This window comes from Pogonomyrmex barbatus, unplaced genomic scaffold (genome assembly GCF_055798465.1).
Source record: "Pogonomyrmex barbatus isolate J1 unplaced genomic scaffold, ASM5579846v1 scaffold3, whole genome shotgun sequence".
Classification (NCBI taxonomy): domain Eukaryota; kingdom Metazoa; phylum Arthropoda; class Insecta; order Hymenoptera; family Formicidae; genus Pogonomyrmex; species Pogonomyrmex barbatus.
This window is the reverse complement of record NW_028297127.1, coordinates 13,338,350-13,361,575: the sequence shown is the minus strand read 5'-3', so window position 1 is coordinate 13,361,575 and position 23,226 is coordinate 13,338,350. Positions and strand designations below refer to the sequence as shown.

At 42.8% G+C, this 23,226-nt stretch overlaps 4 protein-coding genes across 8 annotated transcripts; 2 read left to right on the top strand and 2 right to left on the bottom strand.

Moving 5' to 3' along the window:
* The first annotated feature begins 469 nt into the window (after nt 1-469).
* LOC105424546 (uncharacterized) lies at nt 470-4,824 on the top strand. The gene is made up of 3 exons (XM_011634834.3): nt 470-915; nt 1,085-1,201; nt 1,281-4,824. Exons 1-3 carry the CDS (start codon nt 820-822, stop codon nt 4,446-4,448), a joined length of 3,381 nt encoding a protein of 1,126 aa, XP_011633136.2. The 5' UTR covers nt 470-819; the 3' UTR covers nt 4,449-4,824.
* On the bottom strand, nt 4,811-10,708 carry Tmep (Transmembrane endosomal protein). 4 transcript variants are annotated; one of them, XM_011634838.3, is made up of 6 exons: nt 9,969-10,708; nt 9,157-9,359; nt 8,482-9,076; nt 8,166-8,407; nt 8,003-8,087; nt 4,811-6,132 (listed from the first exon to the last, which is right to left on the bottom strand). In XM_011634838.3, exons 2-6 carry the CDS (start codon nt 9,346-9,348, stop codon nt 5,957-5,959), a joined length of 1,290 nt encoding a protein of 429 aa, XP_011633140.1. In that variant the 5' UTR covers nt 9,349-9,359; nt 9,969-10,708; the 3' UTR covers nt 4,811-5,956. The 4 variants fall into 4 exon arrangements, with proteins under 4 accessions (XP_011633140.1, XP_011633141.1, XP_088935461.1 ...); XM_011634839.3 differs by having other exon boundaries at nt 9,157-9,356; XM_089079335.1 differs by lacking the exon at nt 9,969-10,708 and adding an exon at nt 9,912-9,935.
* A 112-nt stretch (nt 10,709-10,820) lies between these two features.
* Nucleotides 10,821-20,194, top strand: LOC105424548 (uncharacterized). Of its 2 annotated transcripts, XM_089079321.1 has the most exons (9): nt 10,914-11,054; nt 11,859-12,163; nt 12,410-12,606; nt 12,693-12,884; nt 12,951-13,190; nt 13,297-13,350; nt 13,429-19,703; nt 19,784-19,900; nt 19,982-20,194. In XM_089079321.1, exons 2-9 carry the CDS (start codon nt 12,144-12,146, stop codon nt 20,102-20,104), a joined length of 7,218 nt encoding a protein of 2,405 aa, XP_088935447.1. In that variant the 5' UTR covers nt 10,914-11,054; nt 11,859-12,143; the 3' UTR covers nt 20,105-20,194. The 2 variants fall into 2 exon arrangements, with proteins under 2 accessions (XP_088935446.1, XP_088935447.1); XM_089079320.1 differs by lacking the exon at nt 11,859-12,163 and having other exon boundaries at nt 10,821-11,054.
* LOC105424547 (uncharacterized) lies at nt 20,189-23,206 on the bottom strand. The gene is made up of 6 exons (XM_011634835.3): nt 22,867-23,206; nt 22,768-22,795; nt 22,490-22,661; nt 22,241-22,327; nt 22,127-22,154; nt 20,189-22,065 (listed from the first exon to the last, which is right to left on the bottom strand). Exons 1-6 carry the CDS (start codon nt 22,943-22,945, stop codon nt 20,543-20,545), a joined length of 1,917 nt encoding a protein of 638 aa, XP_011633137.2. The 5' UTR covers nt 22,946-23,206; the 3' UTR covers nt 20,189-20,542.
* Between the last annotated feature and the right edge of the window lie 20 nt (nt 23,207-23,226).

Sequence of the window (23,226 nt, the reverse complement as noted above, 5' to 3'; positions counted from 1 at the left end):
ATTAACCATTAGTTCATTCCATCGCTTCGAACAAGCGATTTCACTTCGTGAGCCAATCATAACCGAATGACTCGCGAGCGTTGGTAGAAACCGTTTGCATTACGCTGCGTTAATGCTCGCGGTTATCTACATTTGTCGATCTACACGCATCTCATCCTTTTAATCGCATGCTCTCTCTCTCTCTCTCTCTCTCTCTCTCTCTCTCCTCCCCCCTTCTTCCTCTTTTTCTACGTTCCCCGTCTTCTTTCTTCTCCTCTTTAAAAAATTTCAAAATTCGCTTCGCTTTATTAAATTTCATGTAGAAAATCATGTCAAAAAATGAAATTAAATAAATAAACGCCAATCGAAGATTTCGAAAAAATTCCGTGAAAATTTTGATCGCAATCGAGCATATCTCGAATTCGTAAACGAGATTCGTAATTCGAACGCTGTTCTCGCAGGAACTAATCTTTGAAATTAGTAGCGACTCTGTTTACCATGAGATGTTCGAACGATAAAAAGCCCTCCGACGATATCTCTCGCGCCTTAGAGCGAAACAGACGGATACTTCGGGCGTTGGTGGGAAAGAGAGACTTTCGGTGACGGAACGCAAAAGGTGCAGCTGGAACGAATGAGCCCAATCTCGGCCGCGGTGTTTACATCGCGTGAAGTTATCAGCGCGAGCGGTTATCGACGGAACGGAGCGGCTAACAGTGGCCGCGATAGCGGCCATTTGCATTCGCGGTAGACGGATCCGCGATCCTGAATGGAAAGCTTGTTGTCGCGATTGCGGAGCGCGTCTTAGCGTATTCGGCGAGGCTGCCCTGCGTTTCCGTGAAGATGGCGAAGGCGAGCGGTGACGTTTCGAGGACTGTATGTGCGAATACTGTCCAGCAGAATGAGAGGAGGCTGCGTGAGGCGCGAATTAGGAATCAGGTATTGCGCCACGGAAAGAAGTCGTATGTCCCCGCCAAAGAAGTACGCTCCGTCACCACCGTCCCTGTCCTATTTACATTATCCCGCGATCATGTTGCATCGCACACAGAATGTTATAACTTATTGTATTTTTGTTTATTTCTTTCTATTTTTTTTTTCCTGTTTTTAGGGAAAAGGCCGAGTCAGGCAGGACCTAAACAAATTGTTTGGTAAAATCAATCAAGCCGTGGAAGCGAGCTCGCTAAAATCTTCGAAGAGGTTGGGTCTGTCATGCTACAGCAGGAGTGTAAGTATCTCGCTTTTGCTATTGATTCTTGCCTCACGTGTATTATGAGACATGCGGTGACAATTTCGTATATTACAAGGTTTCCAATTGCTGGTATGGACCGATTCCGGAATTTCCACCGGGATCTTGGTGGGGCATACGCATGGATTGCTCCAGGGACCGGATACATGAGCCGTTTGATGCAGATATACATGAGGGCCCATTCGGTGTAATCTCCATCTGCACTTCACATGCCAATGTGAACGAGGATGTGGATTTCGGTGATTATTTGACGCTTACAGGTCAGGTGTATCATCCAGAACAATCCAGTGTGGATCCACTCATTTGCAATTATAAAAATCAAATACCATTGAGATTGATCAGAAGTTACAATCTGCAAGATGATATCGCGCCTAATACAGGATACAGGTACGATGGGCTTTACACAGTCATAAGTTCTTGGATTGGCATTGCTTCAGATGGAACCAAGTACAACAAATTCGCTCTAATGCGTCTTGCTGATCAGGGATCGCCCAGCTGGAGCAATAAAGGCTTAGAAGAACTACCTTCCATGCGACATTATATCCCATTGACAAAGTCAAATCATTCAAATACCTATGATCTGAGAAAGTGCTCGAATAATGTCGGCATTACCTATGGTAAACGAAAACTCAGTCATGGAGACAATCTCGAGAGCCGATCAATCGCAAAAGTGATGCCGTTGAATGACACTAGCAAACAATCTGCGCCCGAAAGTTCCATCGTCACGCGTCATGTCTTTAAGAAACTACCGAGTAATGCGGATAACGCGATATCAACTTCTGTACCTGATCAAAAAATGTTGCTGTGCCTTGGTGCGTCGACCACTAAAACCCATAGTACAAACATTTCGATACGCATGGGCCTGTACGAATCATCGCATAATTCGCAGGACGCGAAAAAGAATGTTTCGACAATGTTACACAAGCCGTCCAAACCGATCGACATCACCATTCGTACAGCATTGGACATAGAAAATAGTCGTTTGACACCTAAGGAGGAGAGTAAGCCTAACAAAAGAACAGATGTAGACAAGGTGCGATTTGATCCTCGACCGAGTGAAAATGTATCTTGTAACGGCCATATTGTGGCCGATTACGCGAGCAAAGTCGCTTCTCCGTTGGATAAACGCAAAGAGAACTTGTTGGAAACGATACAATCGGAACATTCGCATTCCATATCTCTGTTACAAACTAGCCTCGAGAACGACGTTACGATTGAACATAAGGAACAACTTCTAAATGCTCAGCAAAGCAACATACAAGACTCAAGTATTAATAACGAACTGGTACAGAAATTGAATCCCAGTAATAAATCTCTAAGAGATTCAGTGACGCACAAAAAAATCTGTGAACATCACGATATTTTGGAAACACCAAGCGAATCGCTCCGCGCGCAAGACATAAAATCCTTAGATTCCTTAACTCCAGATAAGATTTTGAACTTGATTAACAAAGAGATGCATCATCCTTTGTCCAAGTTATTGATCGGGAATGTGATAGGACTGACGATTGAGGAATGCGCAATATGGAACGCATCGAAAACGGAAACGGCTCCAAATTCTAAGAGCAAGAAGAATGTGTCAGCAAGGACAAGTCTTAGGAGGAAACGAAAAGGAACGGACAATATAAAGGAGAATGTCGCTTGTTTAGACAATAGAAGATATTGTAAATATGCCAAGTCCGAGAGGTTGTTTTGGAAAGTGTCGAAGCAAGCGGATGGAGGAAAGTTCGACAAGGTGCTACCTAGCGTGGATCAGTCTTGTAACGATGAGAATCAAAAGCGTAATAGTAACGTTAGAAGAAGCGATCGGAATAACATGTCCAAGGAGAACAACGAGTACTTATCGTCGTTTCGTGTACAGACTTCGCTTCAGACTATCGCGCAACATACTCGCAACTCGTACGACATAAAGACTCGTTTAAGAACTGACAAGACCGCGATATTGGCGAAGCCGGAGTTTCCTAAATCGATCAAGAAGAGTAAATACAAGAAACGAGATAGGGAAATTGCCAATTTATCGATAGACGCAAATTTCGGTCCTGCGACACGTGGGCCTAGGAACAGGAGATTACGATGCAAAAACAATGCATACACGAGATGTTGTGGTACCTTCAATACTGTAATGTATTCGCCCAACAAACGGTGCAAATCTACTTTCGAACGAAAAAGTAAATTGACTAAAATCAGTCGTCAACGTGCCGGAGAGAAACAAACTAAGGACAGGTATAGAATGTCTAACACCATGCATACAAACAGCAAGGATATCAATTTAATCGCGAAACAGAAAAATCTCAAGGGTAATTCTGGTAACAACAACAACAACAACAACAACAACAACAACAATGAAAATCGCAACAATTATAATGATAATAGCGTCAACAACAAGAAGAAAGAGAATGAGACTGCAACGACTGGTGATGTCATCAAAGCTTCCTTCGACAAGAATCTTCGAAAGAAACTGACAATTCCTTTATCGCAAACGCCACGTTTACATTGCTTTCGTAAGAAACAGATCGAGAAACCCAGTACGATGGACGCGACGACGCAATGTAGATTAATCTCGGAGAATCCGGAAGTTTACGTAATCGGACAGTTGAACGATCAAAAGGCTATCTTGAAGATGGAATGGGACAAATTGGAGAAGCTGCAATCGGTGGACGTACCCGACGGCCGATGGTCTCAGGTTTATCAAGCGTCGCAATATTGCGCCATTTCTGCGCTCGCGGAGGATAACGCGAGTCGCAAGAGCGACGAGGAGTATGTGGATTCTCCACAGGATAAAACGTCGGCCTTCGTACCGGTGAACGCGTTCGACAACGATCTGCGAATCGCGCGGCTCAGATCGATCGGCTTCAAACCCATAATTACGCCGCGATCTCCCAGTCTCGTCACACGCGACTTGGAAATCATTCAAAACGCGCTTGTTCAAACCACGAGCAAAGTAACGAAGCGTGACGTCGCCGAGGAATATTATAAGTACGCGAATAATGAGGATAACAACGCAGTCGTTTACATGGACGACGAGTTGCAATATCAAGATATCGAGGAGGAGGATGACGATGAGAAACAATTAGCTGCGAATCCTACGATCAAGTCGACATTGAGAGGACAATCGAAACGCGATAACGTACTTGCGGAAACGTTACCCTCGCGCGAGTTAGAATCTCCTTGGCACGGTTGGAAAAAGATCGTCAAAAATAATGAATCATATTGGATCGGCTGGTAGTCGATAATGAATAGATAAATAGTACCACGGACGTTGCTAAATTTACAAATAGGGATGCTTCTTCGCTAATGCGATCAGAAAAATGAACCATTTTATCCAAACGTGTACAATATTATATCTTTATTTTTTTTGCCAAAAAGTAAAGGCTGTTAATAACATTCTAAATTATTTTTCTAACAGTAATAATACGGTATTCGAGTTGATTAACATATTTTTAATAAAGCATCGACAGATTATCGTATAATTAATTTCTTATATATATATATATACATATAAATTATTCAATATCTATATATATATATATGTATATTTGCTATATGTGAGGTATTATTAACAGATGTTTTAATTGTAAATAAATAACGTTCTATTCATGTAATTGTGTCTTATCTTTATTACGAGATGTAATAGGACAATTAGAATTTGTTCACAGATTTACACGGTCACTTCGTTCTTAAACGGCGACGAAAAGATTTCGGCACAACGTGCTGTCATATAAAATAGATCTTTGTGTTCATCAACTTCGATCATCTCTGTTATGATTTTAAAAAAAATATGATTATACACAGTTGTACACATAAGACACCGAATACCAAATGCTTATTTTATATTTGATGCAATATTCGTCGATCATCCTTGCATTTCCTCGTGCGTATAATTGGTACTATTTTCTTTTCTCCTATGTCGAAAGGCTTCCGTCGAAGAAGGAAAACTTGTCAACTTGTCCGCATTTTTTCTCCATTTTCAGATTTAATCTTCGGTGGTATATACATACGGATTTTCATAAGAGAAATCAAAGAACGAATAATTTTGCAGAGAGGACTTTTAGAGGAGGACGCAAATATTCCTGTGGCTCGCGAGGCTTTCTACGAGCACGATTGCGAGATTACAAAAGTTAAGATTCGCTAAATGCAACGTGTAAATAAGAAGAGATACAAAAGTGTAAACAATTGTCGTGACGTTTACATATGACACGCACGAACTGTACTCCAAGGAGGCGCCTTGGAATTTTCGCTTTTCGTGAAATTAAGTACTATACAATTACGTTTACTTATTACAAAGAGTAAGCATTATCGTGCAATTAATATCTTTTGCAGTGTCGTAGTAGAGCCACGGGTGTACAGATAACACTGCCTCAAACGTCAGCATAGTAAAATAAATATCTTCTATACTATTATTTTTTTTACTCGTATAACATAATACATATATTAACATGGATGTAACATTATGGAACTATTACAGTGAAACGCGACGCATTCTTGTGCCTCGCGATGTTCTTTTTTTCCTTTTTTTTTGAAGTCTACTTTTTGCTTTCCGCTCCGCGAGAACATTCTTACCTAATCGAATCCGCTTCGCGCAAAACGCTGGAAACTTTTCGTTTTTTTTTTGCTTTTCTCGCTTCGAAAGCAGATCCCTAGTGGTTTATGGAAGTCTCGCGTTCTAACGTAATGTTTGTCGATACGATATTTTCATGCGTGAACCACAATTTCCCCGAATCGCGTCCATACGTTTTATTGAAATTCATCGTCGCTGCTCAGCAACATCGTTTTCTCATTATAGTTTTGCGAAATCGTGGCGACGCGCTGGTGTGAGGTGTTTCGCCTTTGCGGTGGTGGTACCGGCATATTTTGCGGATCATCCGGATCAAAGCTGGATACTCGCATACCACGTTGTCCTTTCGGGCCTCCTAATTGTTACATCAGCGTTACACATTACAGTAGGCAAATACGAGATACATGTGCCCACTAGCCAATAAATACACTAAGATTGGCCAGTCGGTCACATGTAGGAAACATATCCTACGCGTGTCCGTTTTTTAAATTAACTCGTAAAATGACCCAATAGCGGGCAATTTAATTCCTGCCGAAATGTCACATTTTTATCTCGAACGTTCTTGCTCTGAAACTGCATTTGCGACATCGAGGATTGAAACCGGTATTACTTTCGCAAGTTCAGTTCTCTATGTTATGTAGAGAATCTTTCATCTAAAAAAGATCACTAAACAACATTCCTATCTCTATATTTCGACATCCAAACCTGATCTCAGTGATTTTGGTGATTTTGAGAGATTGCTAATTACTAAACTACTCGAAGACTCGATCAGAGCAATAAAGTTCGAATTCTTATACGAATACACGTAATACATAGGTGCAAGAAAAAAAAAATATATTAACGCGATCGCATAATCGCATTCAAAAATTCCATGCAATTTATTATTAAAGTAGGAAATAAAATAATCGCAAGCAGCTAGGATTGTGATAACTTGGCCACTATAAATGTATGCTGTTGGGAAAAAGGGCATAATGATGTGCTTACATGCTCGTCCCGTTTCATACTGTATATTCGCATGCTACATAGTACCATGTGACAGGAATATAAAATAAAAGCAATAAAATTAAGTTATGACTGTTATGATGTTATATATATATAAAAAAACAAACAAAAAAGAATGATATATTAACCAATACCTAATTATCCTATACATTTATAGAGCAACACTGTAGAAATTAAGGTACATTCTCTCCCTCTCCCTTCTTTCTTTTCTTTCCTAAATGCTTTCTTATGTTAAGTGCTTAACTTCTATCTTACAGCAGAGATTGTTAATCGCAAAATAGATGAGTCTTATATGCATATAATACGTATATATCGATGATATTTTAAATACAACCCTTATTTTGTAATTTCTGTGGAGAATTCATTTATATCGACCCCATTGTGGACAGATACCGATCTATAAGGCATTTGTGTAATTCCGTAAGCAAAGTGCTGTATCATGTTATCTTTCGATCCTCATTTAAAGTCACGCGTAAAGTTCGATGTCCAATTTCTTGAAATTAAAAAAGACGCCTCACTGTGTCATAGCTTTTCGTACGGCAAGTTGGTATTAACGTCTGAAAAACAGCAAACAAAAGTGCCTTCAAAGTAATTGTCTGAATCTAATAAACCGGCACATATTAAGAAAAATTTATGTAAATTAGCTTTCCGTATAAGTAAAACGGAATATCATTATCATTAAATTATCTTTGAAAGCAGATTTTCTATACTATCCGTGATTTCGGATTGACTTGTGTGAAGTTTGCTATATATTTGAAAGCGAGTGGATACTATATTATTAATAATAATAATATCGGTGCCTGTGGTCAGCAGTGAAGTGTCAGAAAGTGAAATGTGAAATATATACAAAAGCGACAAAGCTTATAAATGAAGCATTTGCAGTCTCGAATAAAACGTATATCTTGTTTAATTATTATTGGCATTATTGGCATTGCATGTCAGATAATCTTGCTCTATAATTAGAACATTCAGTATCACAGTCTTATTTTGCATATTTTCTTATGAATATATGATAAAAAATAATTTCTCTACGAGATAACACATATAATTAAAAAACTTATATGAGAATGAATCAAATTTTTTCATGCTGTATGAAAGTTGGGCGATTCGAAAATATATATGATAATGATAAAAATAAGTAGAAATATATATATATACACTAGCAAAAAATTATGCAACAATCCATAAAAGAAACCAGGAGATCGTAATAAGACGATACATACCTGCGCTATATTGTGTATACTGCTGATACTGTGGATGGAAATTATGGATGGCATCGGTCATAATATCTTTTGGATTCATTGTTTCCTACAAAGTATCACCGATGCAATATTGAATACAAAATAAAGAGAACATCGTAAAAATTTCAAGATATTTTATACATACTTTCAAACTACTGCTGATGCTTTGCATCGTCACGCTTCTACCTCTAGAGTCAGTAACGCAGCCAGCTGCATATACTTGATACGGAAACGCGTAACGTAGAGCTATAGCAGCGAATAACATCTCGATGCAAATGAGGAAATTTTGGTAACCAGCGGAGACTGTACCAGCGCTCGTTGATTGACCCAGACTGTTTATAACAGGCGAAATGACGTTTGCTTTTTCCAAAATAGCTAGCAGAACTCCTGTATAAACAAATATTTGTTGTAATAATTGTTTTCTGTACTTTATGTACAACTGTTTAACTTAAGATATGTACCTTGCCAAAATGACAAGAAGATCACACTCTTCACTGTACAAAACTTGAGCACAGGCTCGAACGGTGTCAACAGGTCTCTCGTAGCAAAGTAGAACAGAAACAGCCCATAAAGTGCAAGCGATACACTGATGTTGTAAATTATCGTAATATAAAGGTAACCACCATCGGGTGACCAATCTCCATCTCTATAATGGCCAAAGGCTTGTAGAAATATAATGACAAATGCCATTACTGGTTTAACCAAGCAGAATTGTAATGTGGCTTGCTTGCAAAATCTCAAAAAGCCGATAGTATAAGTTTTCCCAACCAGGCAACAGGTGCCATACATGCAACTGGAACGTATCGGTTTGCCTCTGATTTCAGACATGATATTGCCCTCACCACCTAGGTACTCGTAGCACAGTGACAGAAAGTTGTATATAACAAACGCTTCGTAACAGTCTCGCACCGTGAAGAAGTAAACATAATAGCTCTCACTGTTGAAGAACAACAGCGAGATCCAAGAATATGTGGCATAAATGGGCACAATAAACAAAATTCGCACTATCCATCTCTGTTCCGTAGGATTTGTATACCACCTCAGGTGCTGATAGATCTACAAACAATGAGAAGAAGGATGACGACATTATCGGAGGACCACCCTGTCATCGTGACCTGTCAAACAGATTTTCATACCTGTTGGCAAGTGAGAAAAAGCGCCGCAGACACGAAGACACCGGCGATAACTTGGGCCGCACGGGTCTGTAGGAAGATTGGCGTCCCTTCCTTGGGGAGATCCGCTAAGTCGCTGACGTCGGTGGTCGTTGACATCTTATCAAGTGGATTCACGTACGTGGCGTGTGTCCCTGTGACCCCGACACCATTCATATGTCAACCTGCTGGTAGCACAACACGCACAAACATACAGAGAATTATTTTTCCGCGATGAAGGACGACGAGAAGGTGACGTGTTTTCGCGATGTTATCTGTCACGGCGTACGAGGAATCATCGCGCTCGCGTAATTTCAAGCGCGAGGACGCCCGTAAAGGAGAAAGAGGAGGAGGTAGAGCGAAGGAGAGAAGGGGAAGGGAAGAGGGCGACAAAGGGGGAAGAGAAAGAAAATGCGTGCGACTCGCGAACGCGAGATGGACAGACGGACGGACACTCGCGCGTAAATCGATATATGTTACGTGCGTAAACGGAGGATCGGGACAAACCAGTTTCCGTGGTTGTTTTTAGAACGCAAAACAAAACGCGGGAAATGGAAGAAGAAAATCCGAGACCAAGATCTCGCGTCGTGTTATCGTAAACTAAAGGCGCGTTCTCACGTAACGTTGTATGCGGAATTCATTCAGCGGAATCGGGCCGATTCGTATCGCGAATCGTCGAAGCAAGCTGACAGGCATAACAATCGCGCGCGTCGAGTCACTCTGACGTAAATGGCGCTCACGGATTCTCTCTCTCCGTTCTCCTCCTTCGCTCCCTTTCTTGCGTTTCAGCAACATACCCGTGCCCCCATTCGCGAGGTCCTCTCCAGATTTTGCAGCATACGCACGCTCGGTACGTGCCCTCTCCCCCGCTGACGACACGACGTTCGTTTCTCGACGACGGCCAGCAGAGAGCCGCGACGGAGCTGCCGCAGTTCTCCTCCGTTGTTGAAGTCTCCCCACGACAAATCGCGCGTCACAGATGGACGGACAGATTCTCGGTACGGACTCGCTCCGCGGACGAGTTACCTGAAGTCGGCCGCGCGATCTCGCCGGACGACGGGATCTCACAGCACCACCGACAGCGTTTCGGCCAACGACGACGCGCTACGCTACGAACGATTATTCGCGCGCACGCACGGACACATATATATGCACAGCGCGCGTAATACAAACGCAACCTACGTGAAGATTGATTGCCTCTTCGGGACCCTCGCGCTCGCAATCTGTACTACCTGCACTCGCGCACTCGACATTCTCCGTATCCACGGGTAGTCTATCGTCGTCTATTGTTCGCCTCTCGCCTTCTGTCACGCGCTAAACGGATCGCAGGGATGAGACTGCTGCGCGCAACGCACACGCACATGTACACATGCGCGTACACACACGCGCAGATGATGGATCGTTTCGCTTCACGTTCGCGAAATTCTCGGCGCCACAATTATGCTCGATATATCGCGTACGTACAACACATACGGCCGCTAGGCTCGCGAACCTGTTTTCCTCGAGCGAGCGAGCGAGCGAGCCAGCTAGCCCTTCGCCACCGATCCCGCAACATTTCACTCCCACCACGCATGCGCGCACTGTTTACGTGTGTCCGCCGCCCGCGCACCGCGCAAACGGCTTTGGAGGCTGGGAAATCATTTCCGTGCAAGGCGCCCTGTTCTCTTTTTCTCTCTCCACCTCTCCCTCTCTTTCACTCTTACACTTTCTGCGCTTAAATTGAAGTTATGTAAAAGGAAAACGAGAGAGTTCTTCCTTTTTCCGCGAAGCGAAGCGATTCCTCGGAAGCTGATTCCTCGGATGCACAACCGCGAGATTCGATCGCCTCTGCAATTCGATGAGAGAACAAGAAATCGAAAGCTTCGATTGGAGATTTCCACGAAGTGAGTTTCATTAAACTAATTGATCTTGATAAAATTAATTGCAAAGCAAAATTGAATTGAAGAAGAATTCCAGAATTCTCTTCGAAGTTAATATTCCTTATATGTAAATACTCAAGGACGATTTGCGTATATATGGAATGTATTGTTTAAGAAAACAAGTCGATATCGCTGACAGTTGTATTTCCGTTTCCACGTCCTTGTCCTTGTTCCGTAAAGCTTTTATAATGTCGAGGCGACTTGCGCGTTCCGTTTCAAGTAAAGTTTACGCATGATCGGACACCGCGACCGCGAGTAGATCATCGTGAAAGGCGCTTCTCCCGATGAGATCAAGCCATGCCAGTTGCCGAAGGTCATAGTACGTGAGATCGCTGGATCATCGATCTCCGCGCCGATTCGAAATAATCCCGCGGGCAAAAAGAAAGTCCGTTTCCAGTCTTTCCTCACGTCTCTCACATTTACGTAAAGCGCGAGTCGCGCAATCATTCGTATTTTAAACGGGCGTGGGAGGAGGGACAATATATAAAAGAAAAAGGGCACAGAGTACAACAGCTGAAAAAGCATGACCTCGCATTTGACGTCACGTCATCGAACGTAGAAGAGAAATAGTGATATGTCGTTTTAACTACGTTACGTTTTTAATGCGCTTAAAATAAAACGGGTATATAATTAGACGGACAGAAAAAGAGGAAAAATGAAGAACGCGCGAAAGTACAGGTTCGAATATAAAAATAATACCGACGTTCTCGGCGATCAAAGAGCGAGTGGCGCGTCACTCGATTTCATCTTCCACCGCTAACTTCGCAGTGGGAGCCTCATCGTTCCATCGGTAAGACAGATCCCTCTCTTACAATGGCGTGACGAAAACTCAGTCGGGAGTTGCCGCTCTATTCCGCTCGCTTCCCTCTACCGCTACGTTCCGCAGCCAGCTGTGCCGCGCACTGTGTTTTGCGTTTCGCGAGAGTACGTCAGCCGAACGAGAATGTCGGAGACACCAGAACGATTCTTGCGAGCGTGTAACGTCGGTGGCAAGTGACGCACCGGCGCTTCTCGCGGCACGCTGTCTGCAAAACGATGTCAAGCGGATAAATTATGCCACGAAAGGAGAACACGTGAGTTTGCGAGTTTTGTTGATTCTCTAACCTCCCGTCGTCACTTGCCTGCCCCCTCCCCTCTCCCCCTCACCCACGACGATCTACCCGTAATCCAGGTTCCTCACAATTTCCCGCCCGAATTCCTCTCCTCTGTTTCAAAAGCGTGTCTTAATCGCGCATGAGAAGACAGCAGATTGTGCTCTAAAAATTTTCACTTGATCATTGTGTCCCTATCTGATTCTCTATCCGAAAATCTCATTGCAGCAAAGCAAAAACATGGGAGCGAGATCGAAGAAAACGTATGAACACGTACTTCAAGACATTGGCGGATCTTCTGCCGCCACATCAGGAAGGTCGCAAGCGCAACAAGGTCGACATCCTGATCCACGCATCGAAGTACATAAAAGACCTCCATAGTCGTACTGAGGAATTATTCTCCACTCACGCTTCTGAGGCGCACAGTATGTATTTTGATACAGTATACTGAGAGGAGAAGAGCAATAAAAAGATAAAAAACATTTTATATTTTAAATTTGATATCTTTTAGAAGAAGAATTGGCTCGCTTAAAAAAACTTGTAACACAGCTGATGTCACGTACTCAGTTATTATCTGCTCTTCTCAAAGAAGCAGGAATTTCTGTGCCAGCTGAACCAGCTCTTGAAAAAATATCTCCTTTGAAGTGGTCGAATAAAATTAATGTCGATGATGTAGATAAATACTTTGATAAAATTGAAGAAAGTAAGTATGTTATGTGTGGATGCAAAAACTTGAAAAATTTTTTCTCAATTCAAATTGTAATTGTAGAAAAAACATTAGAAAAGAAGAAGAAAGAAAAATCCGAGAATAAAGTGCCTTCTAAGAGAAAATCTACAACGCCATCGGCTTCGAAAAAGTTGTCCGAGGAAACTACCACTGCTAAGCATGTCTGTAATTCGATAGAGAATCAAGAGAATCGAGTGAACTGTGCTAATAGCAAAAATTTTAATTCTGATAATACAAATAGTTTAACTGGAACTGAGTCAAAGGAAGCGGAATATCAAAATGGTATAAATAAATCTAGAATAATTGTTTTTCAATTAAATGATACTACATAAAATTCCCATTACTCAGTAATCATATTGACTCATGTTATTTTTATGTTTTAATTTAGATTCTATCAATGAGGGAACTGCAACAGATTCAGTCAATACAAAAAAACGAACTGGTAAGTTCAAATAATAATTATGTTTTTAATGTTAATAAACGTGTTGGCATTATTAACAAGATTGTTTGTTCGTAACAGATAAGAAAGATGAATCGAAAAAGAAAACAAAAGATGAAAAGTCGTTGAAGAAGAAACGTAAATGTAAGGATGAAAAAAATTCGACGTTACCACGTGTGGCCAATACTGTCACCAATTTAACTCCTAGTACTCTTATTTTGTCTGGTGGAAAACTAATGCCTCTCGTAACTCCGATGACGTCGAACATCATCGTGAATACGCAGCAAGCGCCTACGAATCCGATAATTCTCGGTAATACGCAACAGAGTCAGATGATTGTAATGCAACCCTTAGCGAATCGTGTTCAGAATTCCGTTGTCTCTATATGCAATCACGCTTTGATCAATACTGTGCAAAAAGTTACTCTGAATACCGTTCCGAATATTCGCGCGAATATGGTTGTCGATTCTCATAATTGGGCATCTAATGTGAAAAATATTATTAATGCTACGAAAATCGGTGGACATAAGACTATTTTGCCGAAGGGTAAAGAGATTACAAAGACAACTATGGCTTATAAAGTGCCTATTCCGGCGATACATAAAGAGAAGGTGGAGAAGCCCAAAGATAGTGCGAATAAAAAGGAATCTGAGGTAAAAACCAAAAATAGCAAGAATCATTCCAAGAGCCAGAAAAACATTCAAAGTGTTCAGCCAGAAACGATTGAAGAGTTAAACGTCGAGAAGAAATCATCGAAGGAAACTGCCAAGATTCAAGAGGATATAGCTGTCTCGCAAAAAGGTCCATTTAAACGCGGTTTATCTATGGAATCTGACTCTGCAGATGAGCCGGAAGATAAAAAGCGAAAAGACACAAACGAAGAAGTAAAATCCATCCAACCGACAACTTCAAAAGCGACGGATTTCTCAGCCATCTGCAAACCCATTGTAAGTTTGAAGCACGTTATCGAGAAAATAGGAGAAAACATTCAAGACGAACGTGCGATTGTGAACAGTGAAATGGAATCCGCTACCGCGAAATTAAGTAATACGATTACTCAAACAGCGAACGATTCTAATTGTGAAGAAACGACAAGCAAGTTGATGGACATTGTGGATACGAATTGCTTCGAGATGAATAAGAAAACTGAAGATATCGTTGCAACACAGAGTGTTCTCTCAGATAAGTTTTCTAACGAGTCACACGAAACAGACGCGCCTGATCGATCGTCCAATGACTTCAACATGTCGATAGACAGCATAATGGAAAAAAATGGCGAAAACATGGAGCAATTAGGTGCGAAATCGACCTTGACGGACGTCGAAGCGGCGGAGAAGGCCGTCGGTTCGGATGCGACAAAGAAGACATGCAATCTGGGAACACGTTTCGATAGTCTTCTACGTGTGGCGACGGCCAAGGAACAACAACGTGTCAACGATGCAATAAACGGCGCAGAAAGCAACAAGATCATTTTAAACTTGGACACGAATACTACGACGACGATGAAATCCGACGCAAATGTTGTCGATACTGCAACACCGTCGTCATCGTCGTCATCATTATCATCATCAACAGCTTCAACATCATCATCGCTGACTACTAGCGTGATCAATGATGAGACTAAATTAACAAAAACTTCAAAAGACGAAATATCAAAGTCATTGTCGTACACTAGTGAGAACACGTTTGTACCGATCAGCAATAGAACGGATGGGCTACACTCGGATTTGTCCAACGACATATTCGCCTCTCTGCAGGTTCCCTCCAGTTCGCATAATCCGGAATCTATATCACCCACAGCAGCATTCTTAATGGCTTTTCCATTGGTGTCTTCTTTGAACGGCAAAACCGAGGTATTGGATGAAGAAATGAAAGACGATTTCAAATATCACAGTCAAACTCCACCGATGTTGTTGCAAATCGGCACTATGGAGCCGAACAGCTTTAAGATTAAGACGTCGTCACCATCGCACGCGATTGCGGAGAAGCGGCTGAAAATCTCCTGTGAGGAGAAACAAACCCCAGTTGCAAACGTGAGCGCGAATACTGATATAATCGTTCCCATGGAATGCGCGACGAAGTCACTACCGAAGGTAGTAAACGAGGAAACTTTACGGGAACCATATAAGATAGTTCAGACCGTCCTAACGCCGAACTTAGAAAAATCTGTAGTGACCACTAATGCATTTCCCTCAGTCAATTTCTCTGCCGTGGATTCTTCATGCATCGTAGGCAGCTCTTCGAATCTGGCGACGAATCATCCGTCTAGTCGTCCGGGTCAATTGAGGACAGCGAATGTGCTGAACAGTGCTGACGTAATCGTATCTCAGGCGCCGCTCAATATCTCCCCTGACAAGAATGACATCGCAAATTGCACACCATCTCAAGCATCAACGAGCCGCAATTCCGATGTGGCATACTCCGGGCCGCAAGATTTTTTGCCGAGCTATTCGACAATGGTGGGCAATGGTCTTGGTCCATTGCAACATACGTCCAACTCGCCTATGTATAAAAACACCATCGCGACGACACAGGAATCGAATCCCACGATCGGTTCGCGCGTTGACAATATCGACGGTTCCCAGAATCTATTGAGCACGCGACTCGAGAACGCAGCAGTGACAACGAATTCATCGTCCGCGACTTTGCGGTCCTTGCAAACGGACTATCCGACTCAAACGAAGGACAAGAGTTCGCAAAGTTCATCGCACATGATTTATCCGTCACACAATAAGGATGTGCTTATTGATTCCGCCGGCATTGTTTCTGATCATCGTGTCGATTATGCTAATCAGATGGACCGAGGTCTTCCGGTGACGTCCCAGAGTATGCAAAGCTATTCCGTATCGACTAAGGAGTCCTCTCTTCCGATCCTGGCCTCTCAAGACATGCAACACATGTATAACCAAACTAAGGACAGTCATGTTCTCCTAGATTTGAACGGTTCTCAGCAGACGTTTACAGTTCAAAAAAAGCACGTTATCGCGAACTCTCACAACGATTATGTTGGAGATCAAGCAAAAGCGATATCGCAGAAGGATTCGATATCGTATACGGCCCGCAACAACGAAGCCGCGAACACTTCATCGCGGAATCAAGAGTACTCCACGAAAACTGCGAGTCAGGGCTCCTCGGAAACCGCCTTCCAACGAAACTATTCCAAGCTGAATAAAAGCACGGATACATTGAACAGTCCAAATCAAGCGAATCAAGAAACGAAACTGAGCGATGTGCTCGGCTCCAAGATCCAAGAACAACAGCACAATCACATACGCGACTCGGGCTATGTTTCCTCGAAGAAGCTGGACGTAGATCCGTTTGTCCAGTCGTATCAATACGACGTCAAGGAAGCGATGAACAATTCGAGCGAACGGGCGAATGTTTTGAACACGAATACCAGCGACACTCATAATAGTTACGTTTCTTATTCCGGTAAGGATGAGAAGAAAACGAATACCGTCTCGGCCATGGCAAACAACAATAATAACAAGCAACCAGTAGGAGTACAGCAAAGCGCCGTTGCACGTTATTCTCAACAACAGACATCGTTTGTCGCCACATCCAACTATGAACAGAGCACGATGACGGAGAATCATGCCAAGTCAACGACCACCGTGGCTCACAACTCATCAAACTTTAGTATTCTTTCGTGGACGACATTCTCGCCGGTCAGCGGTGGTGGCAGCGGCAACAATCTAGTGCATTACGATCAGGGACAGTCGCATCCGAACGATAATACCGAAGCGAAGACTATCTGCGAGAATTACAGCTACGTACCGTTGCACAAGGACAATTCGAGTTTTCCCAATCAAGTATTGATTGGCGACAATTATCCAAGTAGCTCGATATCCCAGCCCATGACTGGTATTGACAAATCGCGACAAGGAAAGATCGAGTCACAGAAGCAGCCCTTCGTCGATACCCCAAAGCCCAGGAATGATCCATCGAAGCAGAATCGAATGCAAAATCAGCAGACCGGCAATGATTACAAATTCCCCGATGGTGGTAAGAGCAAGAACAAATATGGTATGGACTCGGACTACATGCAGAATGAGTATGGCACTATGGATCAACAGCAGCAATCTCAGCAACACGGCCCGAAGAATCATCAGAATCTATCATCCAAGCAGGAAAAGACGGTGTACACGTACGAGCCACAGATTAACTTCGATCTGACGGAGAGCAACATGCAGATGAAATATTCAATCGAGGCTTACACCGGCGTGAACTTCAAGTACGTGGAAAAAACGATGCAGCAACCGAATCAGCACAAATACCAGACTCTTGCTCAAGGACAGGTTTCTGTTTTGCCGCATGATAGCGGTTACAGTAGCGACGTGAAGCACAGTCAGCAGCAGCAACAGCAGCAACAACAATCGCAACAGTCACACAATAGTAACAATAATGGCAGCAACAATAAAACCAAAGGTAATCAGCACCAGCAACATTCAATAAAGGCACCGGTCAATTGGATGATGACGCCGGAGGTCAAGCACAATGCCAATGTCACGGACATTATTCTACCGCCGATTGGCAAGGAATTGGATTTTTGTCAGAACAATCTGTTTGCCCAAACGCCGACGTACAATCAGGGTACGCCGAATCAGTTTTACAACAATTACGACGTCGCCGCCGCACATAGTTTTCCGAATCTACCGGTTCTGCAAAGCGATCCGAAGAGACCAACGGAGACCTTCTATTCCGAGGAGCAACCGTTCCCATGGTCACCAACGAAGAACACCGTGCATAATAACATCGATCACACGATCAGTCAGTCATCAGTTAAATGTCTCGATCAGCACATTGTACCGTCGAGTTTGCAAAATCTGGTGGGTGATCTTGATTTGAGTGCCAATCTGGAGAAACAGAATTTCTTGTTCGGCGCCGCGACTTCATCGTCGAGAATCGCCACGGAACAGAGTAAGGATACGTCCATAAAGGAGAAAGAGACGAATAACGTGTCGGGGCGGGATCTACACGCGATGTTGAACACTCAAAATGCTCAGCATTCGGCTTCCACCTTCCTGTCCGTGAGTCAGCTGGTGGAACACGAAAAAGCGGAGAAGAGTCATCAACAGCAGAATCATCAGCAGCATCAGCAACATCAGCATCATCATCCGCATCAGCATCAGCATTCGCAACAACAACAACAGCAGCAGCAACAAGTTAGGAAACATCAAAGGAAGAATAACGCGAGTCCTAGAACAACAAGTAAGCGGCAAATGGACATTCGTAAGTCTACGGCAACCAACGACAATAATAATTTGCATCAGCGACACGAGGAGCAAAAATCGTCCGGGCATGTGTTCACGGAACAGGGCTATCAGCAACCGCAGCAGCAGCAGCAGCAGCAGCAGCAACAGAAATATCAGCAGAATAACGTTCATTGGAGAAGCAGAAATTGCAAAAGCAATTATACCGCGGAGGCATTAATCGGGACTAGTATTCACGACACTGGCGGCCACCAGGATAAACACGCATCAATCAAATTCACGACCAACTACTCGCAGAACAAGTTCCAGAGCGGCTTGTCCGCGGATACCGCCATGATGCCTATAAATTATTTCTCCAGCGCACCGCCAACGGATGACGGTACCGCGGGCGGTTACGGTCAATCGGTAGTCAATCAAAACTTCAACACATACGCATATTCATCTAATTCCGCTAATTCTATTTATCCCACCAGTAACTTTATCACCAGTATTTCCAACACGCCCAATAGCTATATGGCCATGCCGTTGCACGAGAACGCCGCTGATTATGTTCAGGAGGCCAACAACTTTCTACTGCCAAATGTGGCTGGAACGAGCAGCTCGTCGAGCGCCAGCACTGCGAATACATCCAGTTCAAACACGACTTCCACCACGGCCGGAAACGCCAATGGGAAGAATCAGCACTACGGGAAGCATCCCAACTGCGATAAACGTTCGTACTCCACTGCTGCGAAAAAGGGCAAACGGAAAGTTCTCGAGACCGGCCCGATGCAGAATCTGGAGTTTCCACTGTCCGGCATCAACTCTCCCTTGGAAGATTACCATCACTCGACCTTCCTGGCACCGCCGCCGCCCCCACCTCCGCCACCACCGCCGCCGCCACATGCCAATCCTCTCTACCAGAATCACCCGCAAACGAATGTCTACGCTAAAACTGTCAACGGTCTTCCACCGCCTCCGCCGTCGGCTATGGCAAGCGCTCAGGGTGTCGCGACTGTAGGAACGGCTGGTTTCACCATGAACTCCAACATGGTCCGCGGAGGAATCGTCTCGAGCAATCCGATGGCCATGCCGCATCATCCCTCGGGTACCAGTCTCACCAATTTCAACTTGAGTACGATATTTCCTGAAATGAATGACAAGGTATAATGATTCTCAATTAACATTATAGATACTGTTCATTCGATTTTCGTGCGTTACTAAGAACTCCGTTTTTCTTTTAGGGCGGATATAAGCCCTCGAACGGTATACCACCCGGCCTATCGCAGACATCCAATCAATCTGCGACTTATGCGCAACGAAGTAATTATCCGTCGAACTCTCTGTGTCACTTGCCACAGGTGTGTTTATAAACAACTCTAGACATAATACCGAATCCGATTGTGTGAGCCTAGGAATAGCGTGTATATAATTGTTTGCAGGTTTCGGAAGGCACGCAATTCATTAATAGCGTCCCATCGCTTCCCGTACCTCCTGCTCCCCCTCCTCCTCCTCCTGCTGCCCCAATCCTTCCACACGGAGTAATCCATTACAAAAATCTATGATGAAGTTTCATAGTTTGTGATACGATCATCGTTTGTATATATGTAAATAATATATATTATTCATTAAATTAAAAGACGTTGATATAAAAAGTGTATATTTTATTTATGTTGATTATACTTAAATAATTACATTGTAAAACGATAGGCAGCCAAATTACGACAGCTCAATAACAACTTTATTTCATCAGATTAAAAGGAATTAGATATCAAAATGGGTTTTTTCAATCAAAGTAATTTTTATACATATAATTTACATTGTGTGGTTGATTTCGACTGTTGAACTACATAATGTTGATAGGGTAAGAATCTTTATTTAGATTAATCTATATTAAAAATGTGATTGGATCAGTCATACGAAGAGAAAGATTTGGATATTTACAAATAACAAAAACATTATCACAGATGTGTGTCTTAAATACATGTCGCTACAAAATAACTTTATCGGATCACATCTTTAGTTGGAGGTTTGAGTGGTATTTTGCCAATAATAAATCTGTCTGCCAAGAACATGCTCTTCTCTTCATCTGTTAATGCATCATCTAAACTGTAAACGCTGTCATCGATGATGATATTAGCTGTAGTGGTGTTAAACGGCGATTTTCCAAATGGAAATGCATTGACAGTACTAGCTTGATTTTGCGTAATGTTTCCGAATGGTGATGGTGTATTGCCTTGCTGTGCCCGCGGTGCGAATGGGTTTGCGGGTGTCGTGCCGGCGGTCGAACCAAATGGCGAGGAAGCGTTAATACTGCCGAATGTTGCTGTCGATGCGGGAAATGGCGAGGAATTTGGGGCGGCCCCATTGGAGGGTGCGAAAGTAGTTCCCGCGTTCGCGAATATCGAATTTGAAGACGTTTCCGTGGTGCCGAAGGTATTATTTGTGCTTGCGACCACCATGCCGAATCCCGTGCCGGCGAATGGTGCCGAACTCGTGCTTGTAGAATCAAATTGCGAGCTAGTAGTGATGAATGGACTGCTAATTGCAGCAGATGGCACGCCGAATGGTGTACTGTTACCTATTCCCATAGTGTTGTCAGTGCTTTGCGTCCCAAAGACATTCGGGGCGGATACTGTCGTTCCGAAGGCGGTACTATTACTAGGCTGTTGATTTAGATCAAAAGCCGGCGCCGTAGCAGCAGTGGATGCACCGAAAGATGGAGTCGTGGCGGCAACAACGGATGTACCGAATGCCGGCGTCGCGGTGGCTGTGGATCCACCGAAGATACCGCTCGTGGATATCGCAGGAGCGCCGAACGTTTGATTGCTACCGAATATCGAGCTGCCAGTAGAATTACTGGAGTAGTTCGAACCTACCCCCGCGAAAACTGGCGCTCCGCCGAACGCAGGCATTTGCGTTTTCGGCTGACTGAACATCCCACCGTTGAAGGTGCCAGATGATGACGTAGTCGACGTGCCGAAAACAGAGTTCTGTAATCCGGTAGACGAGCCACCGCTGCCGAACAGGCTGGAGGTAGTTGCTGGAGTGGTTGCTCCACCAAACAACGAAGTGCTCGCTTGCGAAGTTATTGGATTATTGAATAACGAAGTGGTAGATGCGTTGCCGAGTTGATTTGTTGCGCCAAACACGGTGCCACTTTGTGCGAAAACATTTTGAGATGATTGAGATGATCCGAAGATTGAATTATTCTGAGGCGTCCCAAATGTCGATGTACTGTTTTGTACGCTGTTGAAAGATGTCGATGTACTCGTTGTGCTGCCGAAAATAGAATTAGCACTACTTGTCGTAGTACCAAATCCACCGAAGTTATTTCCAAAGGTCGCTGCTCCACCAAATACGGATGTTGTAGTACCACTGAGTTTTCCAAATATCGATGTGTTATTATTCGATATATTATTCGAAGTGAATCCACCTCCACCGAATGGATTATTTTGCACGCCGAAAGTTGTGTTTCCGAACACAGTATTAGTCGACGTGTTGTTAACCAAGCCCATCTGAGAAGCTATAAAAAATATAGTAGATGATTTCTCGATTATATTATCATTATATTGTATTTAACTTACTTTTCTGGTTGCTTCCCAAAATCTTTTTCTGAAACATAATCACATGATTATATATATTCGAGCATTAGTTATAGAAAAGTAATTACATTGAATAAATCATATTGTTTAACGTACCAATAATGTCATTGTCTCTTGTGTGGGATTTTTCAGTGCCTCCCTTTTTGCTTTCATATCTTGGCACAATTGTTGAAAATGTAGTTTCTAAAAACAATTTCTAATCTAACATCTGATTCGCTTATAAATGCATCCTCACAAATTACTTTGATATAACAAAGAATGAAAAAATCTCTTTCATGAGGATCTTTCAGATATTTTTTACAAATGTTTTGTGTTCAAATAAAACATATTTATAATCCCACTAACTGCTTGTTCAACCATGCCATTCTTCTGCGCATGATACATCTCCCATCGGACTTCTTCTGGAGATAAATCTTCCATGCCTGGGATACAGGGTCGCTCTTTGAGTGGTCCAAAACATGACAGTAACCACTGTCCCCCTCTCTCAGCAATAAGTACCTCTTTGGCCACCATGATACTATTTGTATTATAAAGGAAGTTAACAAATGAGAAAATCAATCTTGATAATAAATATATGTATAAAGGAACTCATAGCATAAATAAATATGCTTTATATCACTTACACAATGTCATCATCGGTTTTGGTGTTACCTGTTGGAAAAATAAATAACACGATATTATTCAATAGTCGAATCGTAAGAATATGAAAATGTGCGTCTTACCGAAATGATTTATATGCTCGTACTGGCAGTATTGCCCATAACGGCAATTGCCTTGACGGTAGTATTTACAGATAACCATTATGCACTACGATATAGAAACCAACCGGAAAACTTCCTCTCACTTTTCTTTCCGAATGTTCACTATTTGAGCTTCCTATTTGAGGCCCCCTGTTTGTAATTTCATTTCAAAAAATAGTCTTTCCATATATAATTTTCAATACGCATCGTTTTGTAAACTATTACATTCACGCGCGTCTCGATTATCATGTAAGGAAATTGAAGAGAAACACTTATACTAACTCCATTTGACTTCATTCATAGTTTTTGAGGAACCTCATAACAAGATGCATAGTTCGACTC